This window comes from Cinclus cinclus, chromosome 18, assembly GCF_963662255.1.
Source record: "Cinclus cinclus chromosome 18, bCinCin1.1, whole genome shotgun sequence".
Taxonomy (NCBI): Eukaryota; Metazoa; Chordata; class Aves; order Passeriformes; family Cinclidae; genus Cinclus; species Cinclus cinclus.
This window is the reverse complement of record NC_085063.1, coordinates 6,229,582-6,250,964: the sequence shown is the minus strand read 5'-3', so window position 1 is coordinate 6,250,964 and position 21,383 is coordinate 6,229,582. Positions and strand designations below refer to the sequence as shown.

The following is a 21,383-nucleotide window of genomic DNA, read 5'->3' as shown; positions in this document are numbered from 1 at the left end:
CATACTCTCTGATAAGCAGCAGGTTGCCAGACGTGGGCAGCCCAGGAGATGGAGTTTGGTGTAATTTGTCCCTTGCTGGCTAGAACACTTTCCCTTGTACTCCTGGAGACTGACTGTAACTGGCTGTTAAATCTCCAAGTCTCTCTTTAATCTCTGAGAAACAGCACATAATAATTTTTGCATCCTGACCTGGAATCCTTTTCATTGTTTGGAGAGAACAGTCTGTTCTTCAGAGAACAAACGCAAAGAATCACAGTGTTGCTGTGAGTGGTTCAAGTCATTGTTGTCTCCAAGGCAGTGGCTCTGCTGCCATTGGGAAGTTTCCTTCTTGCAGCCCTGCATGGCAGATCCTCCTGCAGCACCGCTTGTGATTTCAAGTGTTTGTTCCAGTCCTTTTTGGTTTCCTTTTCATATTTTTCCTTTTTTTTTTTTTTTTTTTTTTTTCTCTCCAGGCCATGTGCAATAGTTCTGGCAAAAGAGCAAAATAAATTGCCCAGTTTTTCTGCCTGCTGCCTGGTACCTGTACATTTTTAATGTGTGTTGCATTGGGTGGTTACTGTGTGATGCAACTGCTTGAACATTTTTGCTTTAAATATCTTTTCTAATAGAAAACAAAGTCTAGAAGTCAAGAAACTCTTGAGCTGAATAGTCCAGTCAAATGTTGTCTGATCACTCTGTCACAAACTAATCAAATCCCATCTCCAAATTGGTTCCATGTTTTGCCTTCACTTTTGCTCTTGGAAGGCTATTCCAGAAATTGACTGCCTTTGAGTGGTTAGAAACTGTATTTAAATTTCTAGTTTGAATTAATTCATGGCTGGTTCATTCCTGGTTTGTTTTGGAGCCAACATTGTCTTTTAACTTAAATAGGTTTTGGTGTTTATCTGCTGATGTATTTATGGAGAGTAGTCATAGCTCCTTATTTTTTGCCAAGCCAACTCAGCCAAGATTTTTCAGTAGAAGATTTTAATTTAGTGAGAGCTTTTTAATGTGGGAGACTTTATTGTTGGTGGTAAATGATATTTATTAGGAGGGTGGGTAGCAAACCCCAAAGGATTGGCTCCAGAGATTTGCAAAAAGTCTGGTTTAAAAACAAAAAAGCTCTTTCAGAACATCTTCCAAAGATGGTGTCTGATTTCTACCTTTAATTGCCCTTGCTTATGCAGTTCTTTCTTCGTTCCTCTTCAAGAGGCTGCATTGCCCAGCTGCTGGAAGGGGCTGTGGCTGTTCAGTGCTTTGGCAGAGGCTTCCCCTCTGCTGATGGGGTGTGCTGGGTGCTTGTGCCTGAGCCCACAGGGCTTGCCTGGCACGGTGTGAGACTGGCCAAGTGTGACCGTCTGCCCTGCTCTGAGGTGACCTGCACCCCACAGAGTGACTCTTTGGATGTGGCCACTCACACTGTGCATCCTATAAGCAGACCAACCATCCCACCACACTGTGATCAGGGTAATGACCTGGAGCAGCCTGTGTGGAACCACGTTCCCTAAATTTGCCTTTGGAAGCACTGCTGATGGTCATGACACAGTTGGAGGTGTGACCAGCAGCCATCTCACCTTGGCTGGTGCTTCTCTTTGGGGACCAGGGACAGCTGCCCTGTGGTGACAGCCCCAGGGATTCACCCTCATGGGTGCAATCCTGTGCATCCCAAAACATCAGAGAGGATGGGAGAATCTGAGTGGTTCTAGAGCTGAAAGCAGATCTAGGAGTCATACAGCCTGAGAATATGGATGTATGTACAGTGTCACCTTCAGAGAACAAATACAGGTAGGTCAGTTTACTCTGTAGTGTCTATGTACATGCAGGTTTATTTAACTACACATATATACAGTTCAATATGCCATTGATTCTTTATTGCATTAAGATGTACATTTAAAATGTACACGTTTACTAACTACTTGCTATATAAATACATTGGAAGTGTAGTTTGCCCATTCAAGGTGATTTTCTGTGGGATTTTTGGTGTACACTTAAGGGCCTATGACTGATTGGAAGAGTGATCCCCACTCCATCTACAGGAATATTTAAGGACTGTGATATGAACTGGTCCCTTCAAACCATGTTTTAATGCATTAACTGAAATATTTTGCACTTGGATTGTATTCAGCCGGTTTTCCAGAAAAATTGAAGTCTTGTGAGCCAGAGGGAGAATTTCCCGGTGTACACAGAAAAACCAGCCTTGAGGGTTGGAAGCTGCTGAGGTTTTTGAGCTTTGTCTCCATGCATTCATACAAGCACAGCAGGAGTTTTCTTTCTTTTGGGCCAGAGGAATTTTAAAAAGTGGTTCCATGCAGACTCCCCTTGGACATGGTGATGGGGATGGCAAACGCCTTTGCGTGGGGAGGGTAAGATTTAGAGACAAAAAAAAAAAAAAAAAATCAAAAAATGATCGAGTTCCCTTTCTAACTCCTACATTCCTTGTTATCTGCATTTTTTAGTTAACTTGAAATTTCCATAAAAGTATAAGCTGAAGTTTTTTGAGGGTTTAGCTCTGTGGTCTTCTGTTTCTCTGCTGAGGAGAAACAGGTGCCATCTCCAAACAGACTCGGGTTTTGGTGCAGGACGTGGGAAAAGTGTTTGCATCTGAAACTGAAAGGAAAAATTGAGAGGTGGCTTGACAGTCCCAACAGCAGCTCTTGTGGTGTTAAGAGGAATTGTCACCACTGTTCTTCACAGTGTGTGAATATTTATCATCTAATCAAAGATGACTATCTTGACTTGAAAGGGGTGTAAGATCGAGGTGATGTAGCCAGCATCAGTAAGGAAGGGAAATTAAATTCTCCACCTCCATCCGCTGTGCCTGAGCTTGGGCCTGGCAGGCACAGCAGAAACCCATCAATTTTAATCCATGTGAATCTTATTACTTAGGTCTCTGAGGCTGCTTAGATTAAGGGCACAATCCAATTGCTTAATAAGCCGAAACCCTGATTTGTTCTGGCCCTGGCTTGCTCATGGAAAGGGCTGCTGGTTCTTCTGGTGCAAGAAACTGAGTTTCTGTATTCATTGATGTCAGCAGCCCCTGCCATGAGATTTCTAGACGTTGTTCCATGTTTCATTGGGTACCTTATTCTTCAATTCTGTAATTAGCATCCTTGAATTTTATCTTTTTTTTTTTTTTTGGGTTGGTTTTTGTTTGGTTTTTAGCAGAACACTAAACAAACCATGATCTACAGTCTCCTATCTCCACTTGCCTGAGAACTGAGAGATGCTGCACATCAGCCCTGCTGCGTGGTGGGAGGATGGCCACAGGTGTTTGCAGGTACTTAGTATGATTTCATGTCTCCTCCCTGAGTTGGTCACCAGGAGAAGCCACCAGCAAAAGCAGTAGCTGCTGGCAGAGAAACACTGGATTCCTTCACCTGATTGGAGGGTGCTCACACAGGAGGTGGAAGATACCTGCTGGGTTAATTTTTGTTGCATGTCACCTAACAGTTCAAGAGAAGGAAGCTGCAGTAGGCTGGTTTTTCATTTAGTGTTTTGCGTAATCTCTTTATTTTTTTTATTGGAAAGCAGCAGATTCTGGTCACCTGCAGAAGTGCTGTATTGTTTTACTGCAGCCCCTCTCTTACAGATGAAACAGATGCAACCTGATCAGAAGCTGGGTCATTTGGAATCAGAAGAAAAAGATGATTTTCAGCACTTGGGCACAAATGACAAAGTGAATGTGATGCTGCACATTCCCATCAGGGTGACAGTATTTAAAATGCTTGTAAAATGCTCTTCCCCCTGTTGCCCAGATCATTTTGGCTTTGCTTTCTTCAAATCAGTTAAGGTCCTGATGTGATTCAGCTCACTTGTAAACCTCTGGTGTCACTTCTCAGCTGATCCCAAAACCACCAGGGTAAGATTAGGCAAACACAACACATGGAGGGCAAAGAGGCACTTGCAGGCTGTCCCTGTTCTTTGGGAAATTTAGTTTCTGCTGTATGTTTTACTGGCAGTGGTGTGTGCCAGGAATGTTGAATTGGCATCACAAAACTTTAAAACAGAGCAAGGGAGCTCTGTTATGTAAGCAGTTTGGTTGGTTTTTTTTTTGGTTTTTTTTTTTTTTTAATGGCCCAAGTGCTCTGTTGGCTGTATGACGTTTGGCATATTCTGATGGCACAATTAAAACCCCTTTTTCCCTGTACTGATGGAAGGTGGTGTTAGGATTCTTGCTTACTGGTGCTAGTGAAGGTTGGACTAGGAATCCATGGCATAGAAAATTTCTAGCTAAAATTGCACTTTCAGCCCCATCTGGCTCGTGGTGGTGTTATGGGTACGTGGCTGTGATTCCCCTTGCACATACTAACATTGCACTAAAAGAGAGACTTTGGGAACAGCGTGTTGATCACTTTGTTTCTCAGCAGACCACAAAGTCAGCCTAACAGGGTCTCTTTTTTTTTTTTTTTTTTTTTAATTATTGTTATTTAGAAATCATGCTGGTGCTGAATGACCTGGAATTTTTGCTTGGATTTATCCAAAGGAAAATGTAATTGTAGCTGCAACGGGACCTTTCATAAGGGTGGCCGGTGCAGTGAGGGAGCAGGGTGAGAACTCTGCCGTGTAAAGTTGTCTTTGTACCTGGGTGTGTGGGGGGTTCCAGGGGGGTTGTTACTTTGGATTTTTTTTTTTTTTCTAGACCACAATTTTAAATGGTCACCTTGGCAATCGTGTGAAACAGGAACTAGTTTTTACTTTTGGTAAAGGTTTTAAAGAGGAAACGAAGCTGCCTGTGATTGTGGGCTGTAGCTATTACTAGGGCTAGGGTAGCTTGTATGTGCTATGGACTTTACCTGCTCTTATTCTGAGGGCAAGAACTCCCTGTAGCAACAATGCCACTTCTGAGAAGTGAATGGCAAGTTTCCCTTCCTTTTGTATATGTGGATGTGAGGGTGGGCGAGGGGAAGAGCTTGCTTGTACAGTTTGTTGAAATGAAAACAGACATTTTTGGTTGTTCCTAAATAAAGAGTGTAAAAGACAAATGTGAGCTGACTGGTGCTTGCACTGGGGTGTGGGAGGGCCCAGGAATGGCTGTGCCTGCCTTCCAGCTGCTGGGCAGGGAGTGCTCCATCACAACCACCTCATTTATTTTAAAAGAACGACACCTTTTCCATGGGGTAAGGCCATGAGTGCCCCAGCAGGATCCTGAACTTGGGCACCTTCACCCTAGGGATGCTTCTTCATCCTGGAGTTCTGTCCCCAGGCTGCCTCAGAACATCATGGGCAGCTGGTACACATAACTGTTTTACCCTCTGGAGCCAACAGCATAAAACCTGGGGCTGTTCCTGGTTATTTTCCTCCCCTAAACCCAGGAGGAAGGAGGGAGCAGTGCAACCTTCCCTCAGCTCAGCCCTGGGCTGCAGGGCACAGACCACCAGACGCTTGAGCCAGCACACACATAATACTGACACTTTTATTGTTGTTTAAAGCTAGAGCGGCCCTGTAAATGTAGAGTTTCACTACTGGACCCTTTGGCAGTGGCTATACAGGTCAGATGTGGTGTCACCAGGACAGACAGAGGTGCTGCTGTGGTCACTGCAGTCACGCCTGGCCCAGAGCTCCGGGCATGGACACGGCATGGACACAGCATGGGATGGCTGCAAACAGGCTCCAGCAGCTGCACACATCTCTGGCTTACAGGCAGAGCGGTGACACAGAGGCTGGATGGGCACTTTGAAATCTCTTCTCCTGATTACAGTTTGCTCTCACCTCTGGGAGCCTGTCCGCACCGACGCGCTTCTTAAGGGCTTCGTGGTGAAGGTTGGTGGGTGCTTGGGGTTGGTTAGGGGTGGGGTTTACTTCCAGTATTTTTATTTTTATTTTTTTTTCAGTTCTCCACTTGAACACACTTCAGCAGAGAAACTGGAAAAGCTGCCTGAAAGTAGGCCATAGCAGTGCCGTTTCCATAGAAACCAGTTCACAGCGTGCTGTGAGATTCACAAGCACTGGAGGTGCTTTCGCCCGCCGGGATGGGCTACAGCCGGTTGTCCCCGTTGACCCGGGTCCTCCGCAGTACCCTGGAAGGGGACACAGAGAGGGGACACGGCTCAGCCTCACCGTGGGATGACCAAGGACAATGCTCTGGCGGTCTCAAGTCACCCACTGGAGGAAAGTGTTCCAAGACAGGGGATACTGCCACTGCCTGTGGTGTCCCACCCTACTCCCACAGCATTGACTCGCACTGGCACAAATCCACTTTAGGGTTTCCACGCAGCAACCAAGGTTGCAGCTCCACTGTGGGTTAGGGGGAGGCTGTATTCATCTGCCTCCAGCCAGACTAAATGCAGTGGGGGCCTTGTGCTGCAGGGGAATAGCTGAATGAGCAGTGGCCTCACCTTCGCTCCCGGCTCTCAAAGTGGTCAGCGAGCTGCTCTGGGGACACGCGGAAATCCTCAAAAGGCTGCTGGTACCGTAACTCAAAGGACCCCTCTCTGCCTCTGCTTGCCAGCAGCTGGCTGGAGCCATCCCCTGCTCGTTCCCGTAGGGATGAAGCATTGAAGAGGTTTATTTCTCCATTTTCCTGCTTGGATGAGGAAAAAAATGCTGTAGTCAAGGGCCTGTAACTTCAAAGTGTATATCCTGTAGTAAGGGCAGTTGTGGTGCAGGGCCCCGGCTGCCTTGCAGGGTGTCCAGGATTCAGAGGGGCTTGGGGTTTGCAATGTGCAGCTGCTCTAACAGCCATCTTTGGCTCCCACCAGCACTATTTTAAATGAAGAAATAAAAGAACCATCTGTTTCAGAAGGAGCCTGCCCTCCGTTTATGCCAACAGGGACAGCCCCAGGCCAGCCAGCTCCGTGATCCTGAGCTGCAATGTCCCTGGAGCACAGACGGGCACTGTGACAAATCCGCCTCCTCCAGCTTTTGCTGAAGGGATTTCCAGGCAAGTGAACCACAGTGCAGGCAGAACCTTGCCTGAAACAGCCCGACTGCTGCAGGAGACAGAGCCAGTGCTTGCTTTCCTGCTGGGCATCACTATGGAGCAGGACTGGGAATTCAGCCATCCACAGGCATTCAGGCCAGGCAGTGCCGAGCCTCACTGCCCCAGCTGGAGCAGGAGAGAGGGCAGGGCCAGGCTGGGCTCTGCTCCTCAGCCCTGCGGCACTGTCACCTTCTTCTGCGTGCAGCCAGTCTCACCTTGCAAGGGAAAATGTCTATCTTGACAAGCAGAGAAGCCAGCTCCAGGTTCTCACTGTAGTTGTTCTTCAGGGGAACAGCTCGGAAACCTATGGCAGAGACAGCCCTGGTATCACTTGCTGCACAGGAGGTGAGGTGTCAGTGCCCTGGCACAAAACTCAAGGGGGTCCTTCTCCCACAGGACCCTTTTCTCTTCTGCCAAGAGAAGCTGGGGCTGCCCCATCCCTAGCAGTGTGCAAAGTCAGGTTGGATGGGGGTTGGAGCAAACTGGGATAGTGGAAGGTGTCCCTGCCCATGGTAGTGGGGCTGAAAGAAGATGGTCTTTAGTGTCCCTTCTAATCCAAACCAGATTATGATTCTGTAATTCTCCAAACCCCCAAATTTCCCTCAATGTGGCAGGTAGCCCCAAGGGCTGTTAGCAAATAGCTCTACCTTTCTTTAAGTGGTTAGGGGCGTGAGCTGTCATAGGAACAGGAGGGCTCATCTGGGGCCCAACACCATCCTGCCACAAAACTCAGCATCTCCCTGGCTAACAGTGTCAAGTGGTGAGGATCACCACAACCCCCCTCCCTGCCGTCCCAAGTGCTTCACCTGTCTTCAAGCCTTTCACCAGGAAGGTGGCCTGAGCCAGGAAGTTCTCATCGCTGAACATGTCCTCCTCATACACCACAAAGCGGAGGAATGCAAAGTCAGGGTTGCTGACCTGAAAGTGGAACTGCTTCGGGGTCCAGAGAGGGTTCAGGCCGTTGTCAGCTGCTCAGAAAACATAGCTGTCAGTGGGCAGCCCCACTGAGTCTTCCCACTGCCCCCATGGCTGACGCTGGGCTCGGGGGGAGCACGAAGGCAGCTCCCAGCTCAGTGCCGGGCTTTGCTGCAGAGCCCAGGGCTCACACCAGAGTCAGGAGTGCTGCTGCATCCCGCTCCCTTCCCTTCACCACCCCACTCACCCACGATCTCTGTTTTCTGCTTGGCGTTGTCATACTCAGCACCAGACACCTCCACCTCCACAAAGGGACAAACAATTCCCCTTCCATTTTTGGGAAGGTGCCGGGCCCCCAGGACCTGAGCAGAGAGCAGGAGAGACTTGGTGAGAGACAGGAACAAAGGAAAAATATGTTTGCATACCAAGACACTTTCTTCCCAGTTAAGTCACCCTGGCCCTGCTAATTGGAGAGAGAAGCAGCACTGACAGCCAGCCCAGCCCAGCCCAGCCCAGCCCAGCCCAGCCCAGCATCTCAGAGAGAAATAGCTCCCACCCATGGAAGCTGCTATAGTGTTCTTGATCCCCCGTTTGACTTGTAAGCCATAAAAAAAAAGCAGCTGAACTGCTACAGCTTCCTGTCTGCTGCTGGCACAGCCAGGCCTGGGCCACAGCATCCCTCCCCCAGCTTGCCAAGCTGGAGCTGGGCTCCCAGCCGAGCGCTGCGCCCTGCCCGGAGCCCTACGCTGGACCCCTCATCCTTGGTGAAACTTCTCAGCCCTCCTGCCTTGGTGCAAGGAGGAAAAGGAGCTGCTCTCCACCACTGCTCTGCCTCGTGTCTGCAGCACAGTCTGCGCTCCACACAAATGACAACCTGCTTCCTCACAGGAGAAAGCAATCACAGCTCCCCCTTGCCCATGGCCATATGTCGCTCCAGCGTGCTGCCGGCACGCTGCTGCTGCAGGGGAAGGACCTGCTGCCAACACTGGATCATGTGCTTTGAGTCATGCTGGGCTCGAGATGGCTTCTCCATCCATGAAAGCTGCCTTTGGTGGGGACAGCAGGCAGTTTTGCCAGAGAACAAGAGGCTGAGCCTGTCTCTTAAAGGCGACAGTGACTGGCTATGGCACAATAACTCTTGACACTTGGTGGTTGCAGCCACATCCTGAGGTGCTGGAAGAGCTTGGAAAACAGATGGGGAAGGGAATTTTTAAGGAGACAGTGGACGTGGAGTCAGAGCACACATGATCAGGTGTCCTCATGAAGAAGGGCTGTGGCTTTTTTAGGTGGGATCACTCCAAACAGAGGTGGCTGCAGAGGAAACCTGTGAGCACCTAAAGGCAGTGTCTCCACTGCATCCTCCCCAAGGTCTACACAAGCTGGGGGGACTGGCAAAGGAGACTGACCCATAGCTTGGCTCTGAGACCACAGGGAATGCCTGTAACAGGCTACTGGACCCCGCTGGTCCAAACATGAGAGCCAGCTGGTTTGGCACAGCCCTCCAAGAGCTCTGCCTGGCAAGCTGTCCCATGTCCTTGCAGAGCCTCTGCTGTGCAGCTCTGAGAGCTGACACAGGAACAATCCAGCCTCAGTTCCACCATTAGGGAAGTAATAAAAACTCATCAAGTATCCTCAGTCCATTCTCTGGCCCCCATCCTCTTATCATCACCAGCAGCACAACACAGAAATGGCCTGAAAAGTTTGCCCTGACCTCAAGCGTCTTCCCAAGAGGGGCCATGAGCAAGGGGAAATGGAAACATCGAGTATGGAGCTACTGAGTGACAAGGAGGGGACAAGGCACAGTTTTTGTGTTGCTGGCCTGTGGAGGCAGTGTCCTGGCCAGGCCCTGGGGACAGGGATGCCACCTCTGTGGCTCGTGGATGCCACCTGCTGGCACTGGGACCCGGACAGGAGGAGTGCTGGGGGGAGCATCCAGGGATGCTCCTGCTGCTCCTCTCCAGGCACCCTCAGCAGCACCCGTGGGTGCCCCTCTTCATCGAGGGCTCTCCCTCTCTGTGCTGCAGGACTGGGGCTGAGGGTGTTTGGTGAGCAGTAGCTGCAGGCAGAACCAGGAGCCCAGAAAACCCATTCCCTCACCCCAAATCTGGTATAACCACCGGGGTCTGACCCTGCATTCCCCCACAGCAGGAGGAGGTACTGACCTCAATGGAGATGGAGAGCGGCTCCATGCCCCGCAATGTGCTCTTGTCAAAGGGGTCAAAGATGTCGTCCCTCATGTTGGGTGGCTGCAGGACGTACCCACACTGGCCACTGGACATGAACAAGGCCTGGTTCATCTGCATGGGCTTGTCTGGAGAGCACAGGCAGGACATACAGGAGATGAAGGAGACCTGTGCACTTTCCACAAGCTGGATCATCACCCCCACCATTGATGCTTCACAGGAAGCCCTTGGCAAGAGGACCTGGCTCACCCCTTGGCAATGCTGAGCAATGTGTCCTCACTGCAGCCTGTGTACGTGTTGGGGCCATGAGGTGACTCCCTCATGCATGACCTGCCCAACTACCCAGTGCTCCTGGGTCACCTCCCTCTTTTCCTCCTGCTTTTTTCAGCTTTCCTTGTGCTGGCTGTAGCATTTGCCAAACCCCCTGTGAGATGCTTGAATTCACAGAAGGAATGAAAAAGCCGGCAGGAAAAAAGAGGCAGGTCGTTTGCTGGTGTGTCGGTGAGCTGAACAGGCTCACAGCAGGGTTTGGCAAAGGCCAGGGAAAGGAAGGCTGGACTGCATGGCAGGAGCAGGAATGGAAGCTGGGGAAAGGCAAGAAGAGCAGCCAGCTGGACTCAGACCACGCAGCCAGCTGGTGTCCCAAGACTGGGGCTGCACCATCCCCTTTGGCACCTTCCCTGCTTGTCACCAGGGACCTGGGAGAACTCCCTGCCTCCTCTCCATTTCATCTTGTTCTCAAGGCACAATCCCCAGTCTCAGTCCAGCTCCTTGGCTCAATCCAGCCCTCTGGAGCACATTGACCCGGATCTCACTGCCTGCAGAGCCCTTCCAAGACCCAGAGCCCCTCCCAGCCCCCCATCTGCCAGGAGCAGGGGATCAGCAGGTGGCTCAGAGGAGGCACAGGGCACCCCCAGGAGCCAGCCCACCCTCACCTGGGGTCTGGAAGTTGAGTGCCACCAGCTGGCTGCCACAGATCCACATGGGCAGGGGGTCGTAGTTGGAGGAGTCGAGGCGCTGGCCCTTGGGGTAGATGCGGGAGAGCTGCAGACGGTTGTACTGCAGGAACTTCTTGCCCTTGATCTTGTTGACGTACTTTTCTGCCTTGGTCTCGGGAAAGGAGGACATGTCTCGGTAACAGGCCCTCTCTGTGCCGATCTCTGGGAGGGGACAGCACTGTGTTAGCCAGAAGCACACTCCCTCTGCTGACATTTAACCACCTCAGCTCCTTCCTAATGCCATCCTCCCACCCCCGATGCAGCCACTAGTGGGTGTTTGCCAGGTGCTCAACACCAATGACTGAGAGCACCAACACAGCTCTCACTGACCAGGCACGATGCTCCCCAGCCCCACTCCCTCAGCAGCTGCTCTGAGTGTTGACAGACCCCATCACCAGTGGGATAGGGAAGAGAATTTATACCCTCTGGAGCTACCCAGAGCTCCAAGGTAACCTGGTGATTTGGACACCTTGGCCACCTAGCCTAACCTCTGCTGAGATTTAACCAAAGCAGCCCCTTGGGGCACACCACAGGGTTTGTAATGCCACAGTGACTGCCTGTGATGGCCACCAGCTCAGCAGATGCTCACTGTCTTCATCAAAGGGCACAGGTCGGCAGTAGACCACCAGTTCTGAAAGCTCCAGGGCAATCTTCTTCCTCCTCTCCATCATTTTCCCTTCAGAGAGCTGCGAAGAGAGGGTGAGAAAGGTGTCAGGCCAGGTAGGAGCAGTGGTGATGGATGGCCCAACTCATAAGCTGAGCCTCATTGCTTGGTGTGGCTCCTGCCCACACTGTGAGGACCACCAGCAGATCTGCCAGGTCTGCGTGGGAGACATCACAGGGTAGGGCCTGGGTAGGTCCTACATCCTGACCGGAGCAGGACTGGCACTGGTACCAGCACAGGGCATCTGTGGCATTGCCACCCTCCACAGATGGAGATCCCCCGCTTCCTGATGCTGTAGCACCCACCCAGTTGTCCAATCTTCCCAAATATGCAGCCCGAACCTCTCAAGCTGTGTGGCCACCACCCCTCACCACATTGTTTGAGACTGCGGTGGCTTTACCATCTCTGTAACTGCTCTGCCAGCTGTCACAGGCTGTCACCTCACCGCCCCCCACCAGCCTCCACCTGCTCCTCAGCTCCTGGAAAACCCAGCACTTGGCCAGGAGCCGCCTCCTCCCCTGCCACGGGCTCCCCAGACCCACCCTGGCATCAGCAGTCTGAGCTGCCTCCCGGATCTTCTTCACCCAGTCCAGCAGGTCCTCGTGCGTGTCGGCTGCCACGTCCAGGGACAGGCGTGACACCGAGGACATGCTGATGGAGAAGACGAACAGGCGGTTGTTCTTCCCCTCGGGCCGGATGGCTGCGTGGGACAGGGAGCAGAGGGCAAGGTCACAGCAGGGGCTGAGCCAAGCCCTTCACAGGGAGGAAGGGAGAAGACAGGCACAGGGACTCATGGCTACCCCGGCACTCTACAGCCACAGGAAACTCCCATTTTTCTGCCCACTGGAGGCAACAGATGGAGCCCAGGAAGCAGTAAGTGAGGGGTTGAGAAGCCTCAAGGGGCCTTTGCAATGGTCGCTCCCTGTCACTCACCGATCTGGCAGGAGGGCACGTCCAGGACACCTCCGAGCAGGTCTCCCAGGGGGCTGTTCTCATCCAGCTGCTGCTGGGAAGGAAGCACAGCAGGATGGTGCTAGACATGATGGGCAGAGCAGCCAAGCTCAGGGGGCACAAACCCTCCTAACTGCACTCATGGCCATACTTACCTCCCGCTCTGGCTCCAGGCTAGTGGGACTAGTGATTTCCTCTACATAGTTGGAAGGGAACCACAGCTGCTTTTTGCCACCATAATCTCCTCTCCACCTGGAAGGGAGGGAAGGGGCAATATCAGCACCTGCCATGGGACCCCAGAGCATTCTGTGTGGGGGTGAGGGGAACAGTCAGCTCTTCCATCATCTGCTTTTGTACGTTTGTGAGGAACTGTGCAGCTCATGGGTAATCCCCAGACAGACCCACTCCTAGAGTGGACACACCTTTGTGTGGATGGTGACAGCAAGGTTTGACCATATCCCCTAGGGAGAAGGGAGGCTAAGGACCAACTCACCAGCCTCCTTCCTGTTTCTCCACATTCTGGATGATGGCATTTTTGGTGAAGGTGAGCTCATCCTCCCTCTGTGCCTTGTAGTCAAACAGGGCTTTGACTGCACACTGCAATGAGGAGGGGTCCCATGAGGCTGGGTAGGGAATGGACAGGTGGACAACAAGCCCACAGGATGAGAGATCACCTCCCACCACAGATGTCTTTGTTGGGGGGCTGTGAGGCACAACATGTGCAGGCAGGCAGCATCCAGCTCTGCTGCCAGAGGCTGCCAGACCCCAGTGACACCTTGCAGAGCAAATCAAGGCTCCCATCTATGCCAAAGCAGAGCTCACAAGTCTGGTATTGCCCCATACAGGCTTTCTCCCCTGTCCTAAGAGCCACTGATGGGCTTAGTTTGGAGAGCTCAGAACAAGAGGCAGCCCAGCCTGAGAAACTGGAGGCTCAACCTCCAGTGTCTCTCTCTCTTCATGGTCTATAAATGAGTGTGCAAACTAATACAGCTCTTGGAAAATAAAAAGACCCTTGCTAAACCCTCCAGCCCTGCAGTTTGTTTTGTGCCAAACAGTGAGAATGTACCTTGAAGGTGGGCATGGGGTTGGCTTCCACATAGAACCCAGGATGGCGTCCCTCGTACAGGGCTCCATAGTCCGGCTCCTGTGGAAGCAAAGGGACAGTGGTTACAGCAGTGACTGCAGGAGAAAAGGTTCCCTACCTTTTAGGTAGGTGGGAGAGTGCCCCAGGAAGGCACAAGACCAAAGGTGATGCTGCAGACAGCAAACAGCAGCACAGGCACAGAAGGGCAGCACCAAATTCCACTCAAAGTGTCAGGAAGCCCCAAGAGGTGTGGGCTGCAAAGCACAGACATGGCTCACACACCTCCACCTCAAGGAACCAGCTCAAAAATGACCTGTCCATCATTCTTTGGTTCCTGCACTCACCGCTGTCCCGATCTTCTCCAGGGTCTCCTCATTGATGGGGTAGCGCAGTTTCATCTTGCGGTACAGCGGGTGCTTCTCGTAGTAGCTGATCAAGTCCACCAGGCTCTCGAACTCAGAGTTGCCCAGCAGCACAGTCTGGCCCTCCTGCTGCACCCGGCAGTGCTTGATCTTCCCTTCTGCCCTGGAGGGAGGAAACAGGGGGAGAAGCTACTTAGCACCTGGCAAGAGAAGGTCTCTGCCAAATTAAGGCACCAAGGAAATGGTACCCCTGGTGTGGTGGCTGAGCACAGCCATCTCCCATTGGAGGATGGGAGGAAGAGCAGGATCTCAAGGATTTATTCAGGGACCACCCCAGAGCAAGAGGAATTCTGTGAGGAGCTCAAGTCTGGCTGATGGCACCTCTCCTGCCCTCTCACACACTGTAGCATCCCAGCTCCACCCCCAGCACCCACCACCCTTGTCCCAGGGACACACACCTGAAGGAGATGGCGTAGGAGCTGGGCTCGCTCCTCTTGCGCACCAGGAAGGCTCCGTCCCGGGGCACCCGCATCAGCATGTGCTCAGCTTGGGCCCGCGTGAGGTTGGCGTGGTACCACCTGCCAGGAGAGACATAGCTGTGCACGTGCTGCCAGACCATCCTACACCCTAGCACGTAGCTTCCCCTACAGCCCCTAAAAGGCTCCTTGAATCCTTCAGATGAAGACAGGGACTGCAATGGGGCAGGCAGGATCAGAGCCTCTTGCTGAGGTGTGGCATGGGCGAGGACACCCCAGCCAAATCCAGCAGCTCTGTGCTCTGCCCTGAGTCTCTATGACATCCAGCTCCACGAACAACATATGTGGCCAGCATGGCTGCTGTGACAGAGCTCCATGGGGAGAAAGTGGAGACCAGAAAGCTCCAGCAAGGGAGGAATGGCTGTGGAGAGGTATGGGAGAGCTTCCTACAGTGTCCTGGCTGCCCAATGGACACACACATGCACTCACTCTTTGCTCTCGTGGGCATTGGTCTGCGGCACTGGCTCTGTCAGCCTCATCTCAAACTCATTGCACCTCAGTGGCACCTCCTGGTAGTGGGTGATGAGGTCGTAGAGGCTGTCGAACACCAGGTTGTCCGTCAGGAAGAACTTGGGGCTGCCGGCGTCCTGCCGCGAGTGGATCCGGCAGTGCTGCACCTTCCCATTGCGCCTGTGGAATGGGGATGGAGGGCAGGGGCTAAGCCAGGGTAGCCACAGAGATTTTGCATCTCCTCAGGCACAGCTCCAGACTGACGTGGCATTCCTGTCCCACAGGAGAGTGACTGCATAAGGATCCCAAGAGATTTGACCCTTCTGCACTGGGACAGGGAGCTGAAATGATGCTGGGGCACAGAAACGGGAGAAATTGTTCACAGGCCACCCAGAAACAGGACCCCACCACTGAAGAAAATGCCAAGAGGAAACAACCCCTGGAGCAACACAGAGCAGTGGACTGGCACCAGGCCTCACCAGAAGGAGAGGGTGTAGTCTCCCACGAAGGTCTCGCTCTCTCTGACGAGGAAGGAGCCGTCAGGAGCCCCTGTCTCGATGCAATATTCCGTCAGCAGCCGCTCCGCGATGTGCCGCCCGTCACGCCCCGCTCCCAGCTTCCCGTGGAACCACTTCTCTGTGGAGTGAAGCTCAGTGCTGTTGCTCACCTGGCAGGGGAAAAAGCCATTGTCTTGGGTTACTGCCATGATCCTGGATCCTGCTGTGTTCAGTAGTCTTGCTGAACAAGAAGTAGTCTTGCTCTACTCCTTGCTGGAACAAGGAGTTCCTGAAGCAGCTCCCATCCTTCCCATGACAGGATTTCCTCCTGAAATCAGCTGGCAATGGCAATGCTCAGCCCTGTGGGCAGTCCAGTCCTTTCCTTAGGGAACAACTCAGTCACACAGGAGAGCCCTCACCTCCTTTTGCTCTTCCTCATCCTCGTTTCCCTGGTCACTGGTTGTCTCCCCAGAGTAATAGATCTTGCTGCTGGTCAGCACAAAGTAATGTGGGTTCCACTCCTGCAAGGAAACAAACTCTGGCAAAGAGACCCCTGGGGAAGCACCGAACTGCCCACCACTCACCCATGGGATCATCCCTTCCTGACCAGCACAAGCAGGGAGGGATGATCAGGTTTGTGAAGGACAGCCACCAACACTGATTTCAGTGAGTCACAGGAGCTTCCAAGACATCACCCAGATGTGAGGCATGGATTTATCAGTAGCAAAAAGTCAGCATGTGATAAATCACACTGCAAACACTCCAACACATAATAAAAGGAGATGACCAAATGAAGAGCAAATCAATGCAAAAATAAAACAGTCTGTATGGACTCAAGACAGGGGCAATCTGAGGTGAAGATATCAGAAATGGTTATGTGGATTTACTATTGCACTTTACTTTTTTTTTAAAAAAAAACGTTTCATTTCCATGTGGCTTTACCCGACAGACCTCAGCAGAGTAAAGCTGCTGAAAGTTGGTTTGAGTAAATGCACAGGGATGAACACTCGGTGCTTTACAAAGCTAAACCCTTGCTTAGGTGTGCCAGGTGTGCAGGCATTTGGCAGGAGGCAGGGCTGGAAGCGCAGCCATCTCCAGAATTCCTACAGCATAAATCACAGGCTGCACTGCCTTGGCCCAGAGCTCCCTCTAGCTCAGACTTCTGCCTCTAGCAAAGACCCACGGGAGATTCCTAGGGAAGAGCACAGAGAGAGGCAGCATAAAACATCCCCAGCCTTCAGGGACACCTGGAGAAATGAGACAGACCAAGAGCCTCTTCTATCATTTGCACCACAGCCCTTCCTTCCAGCACACGCAGCACCTGACAGAGCCATCAGGTCATAGATGGAGCCCTCAGAGCAGGAACAGGGTCACCATGGCAAAGACATACATGATTGATGGGGTCTTCCAGGTAGAGGATCCCATTCTTGATGGAGTTGCTGATGTCATTCTCTGAGTACATCACAGATGTGGGCAGCTCCTCGTAAGCGCTGCCCTCCGCCAGCTTCTTGTGCTGTGGGATGAGAGAGAGGGTCAGGCACCTAGAGGGGAGCAGGCATCCAAAATGCAGCATAGATTTCCTGGTGAACAGCCCTAAAAGCCCAGGTCTGCTGCAGTGGGGTCCTCCAGATAAGAATAAACAAGACCCATGCCACAGGGATCATCAAATAGCACTGAAATCCCACCCCTTCTTCCCAAAGATGATTCCTGAACCAGGAAATACTAATACCTCCCCATGCCCTCAAAGAAAGGCAGCACCCAGCTGCTGAGCTCATTTCCCAGCAGATTCTCTGAAACAGGTGTGTTTTCTTGTGTCCAGCTGTTCTTAGCATCAGGTCTCCACTTCCACCCCTACACTGCCAACCACCCCCTTCCAAAGGCAGCTGCCTTCAGCCCCACACCCTCACCCCATTCCCTCACTTAGGAGCCTTGCTGGGCAAGGGAATTCACCTTGATGAGAATCTTCCTCTTGAGCTGGTTTGGAGATGGAAGGCCATCAGCAGAAATATCCACTGGTTTGGTCAGGAGCATGTCCCCAAAGACCTTCTTGAAATTCTGAGCCATGTTCCTCTGCTGAGCAATGCTGCAGTGGTCCTCAATGGACAGAATGACAGGGAAACTGGGAGAAGGAACAGAGCCATCAAAGCCAGCATGGGACCAAGGACTTCTGAGCTCTGCCTCAAAGCCTGGCCTCTGTGCCCTCCAGGAGCAGCTCCCATCAACAGCCATCTGTGCTGCCTTGAGTACCCATGTAGCCACCCTTTAGGAGTGCACAGGGTGGAAAAGGACAGGCAAACTACTGGGGTTTACCCAAGGCCTTCCCTCACACATTTTTCTGGGGAAAATCTCCCTTTGGCTGGGAGATGTGATATGCTTTCTTCTCACCACATCCAGGCCTTGTGCTGCAGCTCTGGATGAAGTGAGCTTCGCTTTGCTACAGCCTTGGCTCCACCCTCTCTCTGCTCTGCTAGCTGAAGTCCTGCTGTACTCACTCAGAGGTGACAAAGGCATGTTCCTTGATAGTGACCAAGACATCAGAGAACTTGATCTTGGTGGTTAAAGTGTGTCCATGGTAGATGACCGGCATGCCATCGGGACCATCCCAGCAATCCACTGAAAAGAGATCCACAGGGGAAACTTAGCCCAAAGGCTGGAATAGAGGCAAGGCATGGACATGAGATGGACTGAGCCAGGTGCTGCTGGGAAATGTACTGGAAGGCAATAAAGGAGTGAGGTGATCAGTGAAAGCCCTGATCTTTCAGTGGGACCAAAACCTTGGGCATAGATCACCCAGTCCCACAAAGTGAACAACCTCAGCTCTTTCTGCACATCATGACGTTATATGTTGCCACTGGCCACGCCAGCCTTCAGCTCTGCCTTCCTGCAAAGCCTCCCCTGACCACCACAAGCTGCTGTGAGGGCAGATTCAGAAGGGCCAGGGCTGGGTACTCACGTTCGATGCAGCGGCAGCCCATGCGCAGGCAGCGGGCGTACGCCTCCAGCGAGGACTCGCTCGAGAACTGATCCCCCGTCAGGTACCTTCCAGGTGAGACAACACATCAGCACACTCACAAGCCCACTGTGGCCACAGGGGTCTGCTGGACCTGCCTCTGCCACGTGGGAGTGGCGTTTCTGCATGCCTGCCCCTTTCCCCGGGTGAGGGGTTCAGCTCTGCCCCGGCTGCAAGGGGATGCCAGCACTCCTCTGAGGTCCAGCCCCAGCTCCTGAGACAAACCTCAGACAGCAATATCAGCACTGGTGCCACGAAGACCCCCCGCTACAGCCTGGGAGCAGGGTTAGATGAGCTCTTGCAGGCACACAGGATCTCACTGCCTGCCCTCAGGGCTGCTCAGCTGGCTTAGGCTCTCACTCCTTTAAATCTGGGTTAGCACAGACAGAGCCTGTCTGCACAGAAAGCAGTTCCTGCAAAATTATTCTAGCAACAGAGAGCAGAAAATGGCCAATTTCAGCCTGATGGGGTTTATCACATCTGTCCTGAGAGGCTCTGGAGAATGGCTGAGAAATTACCAGAGTGACAGCTCAGGACATGAAGTCACCTGAAGGCCTGTGCAGATGCGTGCTGCTGACAATGTCTGAGCAAAACATTTATGGCTAAATGACAGAAGGGAGGAGTGGGGCACCAAGAGGAAGGTCTCTGACATACTGGTTTGGGTTTGGAAAAGCCTAGTTGACCCATCACTGGAATCAGGCAAAATCAGGATACTCCCACCCTGGCATGAGAAAAGGATGCTGAGAGCAGCTGGGTGGAGAAAGCCCTCGCCTCGTCCTTACGTGTTGTGTGAGGAGGAGATCCAGTAATGGGAGAGAGGGTTGTTCATGTTCTCCAGACACACCATATCCAGCTGCGAGTTCCAGATGCTGTTCTCTTTGGAAAACAGGAAGGTGAGAAACTGCTCAGGAAGAAACAGAAACGTGTTAATGATGCAGAGGAGCCAGTGCTGTGGTTTAGCTTCACACGCATCCCCCGTTCTGTGGCAGCAGACATCCAGCACAGACTGAGCAGGGCTGCCCCACAGCACACCAGCTACCTGAGCCAGGGGGCCTGAGTGACCACAGCCTGGGCACTGCTACCTACCCACTGAGATCTGCCACATACCTGTGTGCCAGACCCTTTGACCCAGCTAGAGACAAATTAATGGCTCTGAATTTTATTTTGCAGCTCACATGGCAGCAATAGCTTACTAAGGTCATGTGGGTCAAGGGACCTTAGTCCCTTGTGTGGAGAGTCCAGAATGCCAGTAACATGGTCATCTCTAGCTGTTTTTATTCTTTATTCAGCTCTTTTTGCTTTGAAGAGATCCTTACATATCCCAAGGCAACCTTAAGCCAAAGGCAGCCCTCTCCTCCTCCAGATGAACTGCCTGGTGAGTACTCCCAGCTGCACACACTCAGCACAAAAGGGCAGCCCAGAAGCCATTCCCTTTGCCAACCACGTCCATCTCACAGGAGCTGTGACCCTTCCAGCACCCCCACCCTGCAGCAAAGGCACAGACAACAGAGCTGTCACACCACAGCACACATCACACCAGGGGTGTCACCCCCTGTGTCACCCCACTCCACACGTGCCATCTTCAAGGTGTCTTACTTCATCCAGGGAGAAATAAGGCTCGTCAATCTCCCTCAAAGGGTCTCTCAGGAAGTTGAACATGAATTCCTGTACCTGAAGGGTATCTGCAGCCCAGAGCTCCTGCAAAGCCCAGGGGAGACATAAAAGAAGCCATTCCAGAATGTATTACTGCAAACCACATGCAGCTCATCCAGTTTGATGCTTTAACCATTAAGGAGGTGATTCTTGATACAAGACCATCTCTGCCAGGAACTCAACTGTCAGCACAAATGCTGGATAGCACACAAGGAGGAAATCTGCCCTGCTTCTGAGTGGGCTTCATTTTCTCAGTGCTGTGCATTTTTATCTCCGATAGCTCCTTTGAACACATCTGCCATCCCTTCTCCTTCAGCAGCAGAAGCCAACCCAGCTTCCTTTGGCTCTCTCTCCCTGGCTTTCTTTCATTAGCCACCATTAACTCCCTGCTGGCTGCAGACCACAGGCAGGGAGGTGGCAGTGGGGGACAGGGCAGAGCAGGAGCCACAAGCCATGGCAGTGCTTTTGCCAGCCAGCCCTGCCCTCCTGGAAGAGAGCAGGAATGAGACAGGAGCCTGGCAAGAGCCAAGGGGTCTGTGCTGCCCACAAACTGCACTGCTGGTGCTTGCACATCTGCACATGTATGCTGTGCCTGCTGATTGACCCAGGATTGCTTTGAAATTGAAGAATCAGCAGCTGAATCCATCAGCTACTCCTCAGGAACTGCTGACACCTCCTGAGCAACACCATGGACATGACCTCTTGGCTGCAGCAAACCTTTAGTAAGCAGCTGAGGTCATTGGGGACTGGGTCAACCTCCCCTGATCAGTTCCTGCCTCCTGGGACCCCCACTCCTCCTACATCTCCTGGTTCCTTTTCTGGCCATGGTGCCTGGCTGAGCTCAGGTTTGCCCTCACCAGCACTTCCCCTACAACACTTCCTGCTCCTGAAGGATGTGCTGTGCCAGGCAGAGCAGCCACAGCCAAACCATCCCAGCTCCACAGCAAGGCTACCCCAGCAAGAGCACTGGGCCCACAACATCTCCAGTGCCTACCCCATTGTCCCTCCCCACCACCTGTATTGAGCTCACCCTCTGGTACTCCAGCAGAAACTTCTGCAGCTCCAGCAGTGACACCCTGAAGTGCTCAGACCTTTCTCCACCCCTGACAAGAGAGAGAAGCTTCAGTCACTAGAGCAGCACATCATGGGAGATGCCATTTACCACCTCCCTGCCATGTGCAG

General features: G+C 52.3%; 1 protein-coding gene across 1 annotated transcript in view; it reads right to left on the bottom strand.

The window, feature by feature from the left end:
• Positions 1 to 5,387: 5,387 nt before the first annotated feature.
• The window catches only part of PLCG1 (phospholipase C gamma 1), a 41,324-nt gene continuing 25,328 nt past the window's right edge, over positions 5,388 to 21,383 (bottom strand). The window contains exons 8-32 of the mRNA XM_062504920.1: positions 21,232 to 21,304; positions 20,145 to 20,246; positions 19,331 to 19,449; positions 18,492 to 18,577; positions 18,031 to 18,151; positions 17,489 to 17,657; positions 16,929 to 17,051; positions 15,958 to 16,059; positions 15,521 to 15,708; positions 15,021 to 15,221; positions 14,514 to 14,633; positions 14,038 to 14,218; positions 13,676 to 13,753; positions 13,103 to 13,206; positions 12,765 to 12,861; positions 12,592 to 12,664; positions 12,201 to 12,358; positions 11,584 to 11,680; positions 10,932 to 11,156; positions 9,976 to 10,124; positions 8,061 to 8,175; positions 7,705 to 7,866; positions 7,114 to 7,202; positions 6,315 to 6,502; positions 5,388 to 5,996 (exon numbers count right to left, since the gene is read on the bottom strand). Coding sequence (XP_062360904.1) covers positions 5,954 to 5,996; positions 6,315 to 6,502; positions 7,114 to 7,202; positions 7,705 to 7,866; positions 8,061 to 8,175; positions 9,976 to 10,124; positions 10,932 to 11,156; positions 11,584 to 11,680; positions 12,201 to 12,358; positions 12,592 to 12,664; positions 12,765 to 12,861; positions 13,103 to 13,206; positions 13,676 to 13,753; positions 14,038 to 14,218; positions 14,514 to 14,633; positions 15,021 to 15,221; positions 15,521 to 15,708; positions 15,958 to 16,059; positions 16,929 to 17,051; positions 17,489 to 17,657; positions 18,031 to 18,151; positions 18,492 to 18,577; positions 19,331 to 19,449; positions 20,145 to 20,246; positions 21,232 to 21,304 — 3,163 coding nt within the window. The 3' untranslated portion in view covers positions 5,388 to 5,953. The remainder of the gene's footprint in view (positions 5,997 to 6,314; positions 6,503 to 7,113; positions 7,203 to 7,704; positions 7,867 to 8,060; positions 8,176 to 9,975; positions 10,125 to 10,931; positions 11,157 to 11,583; positions 11,681 to 12,200; positions 12,359 to 12,591; positions 12,665 to 12,764; positions 12,862 to 13,102; positions 13,207 to 13,675; positions 13,754 to 14,037; positions 14,219 to 14,513; positions 14,634 to 15,020; positions 15,222 to 15,520; positions 15,709 to 15,957; positions 16,060 to 16,928; positions 17,052 to 17,488; positions 17,658 to 18,030; positions 18,152 to 18,491; positions 18,578 to 19,330; positions 19,450 to 20,144; positions 20,247 to 21,231; positions 21,305 to 21,383) is intronic.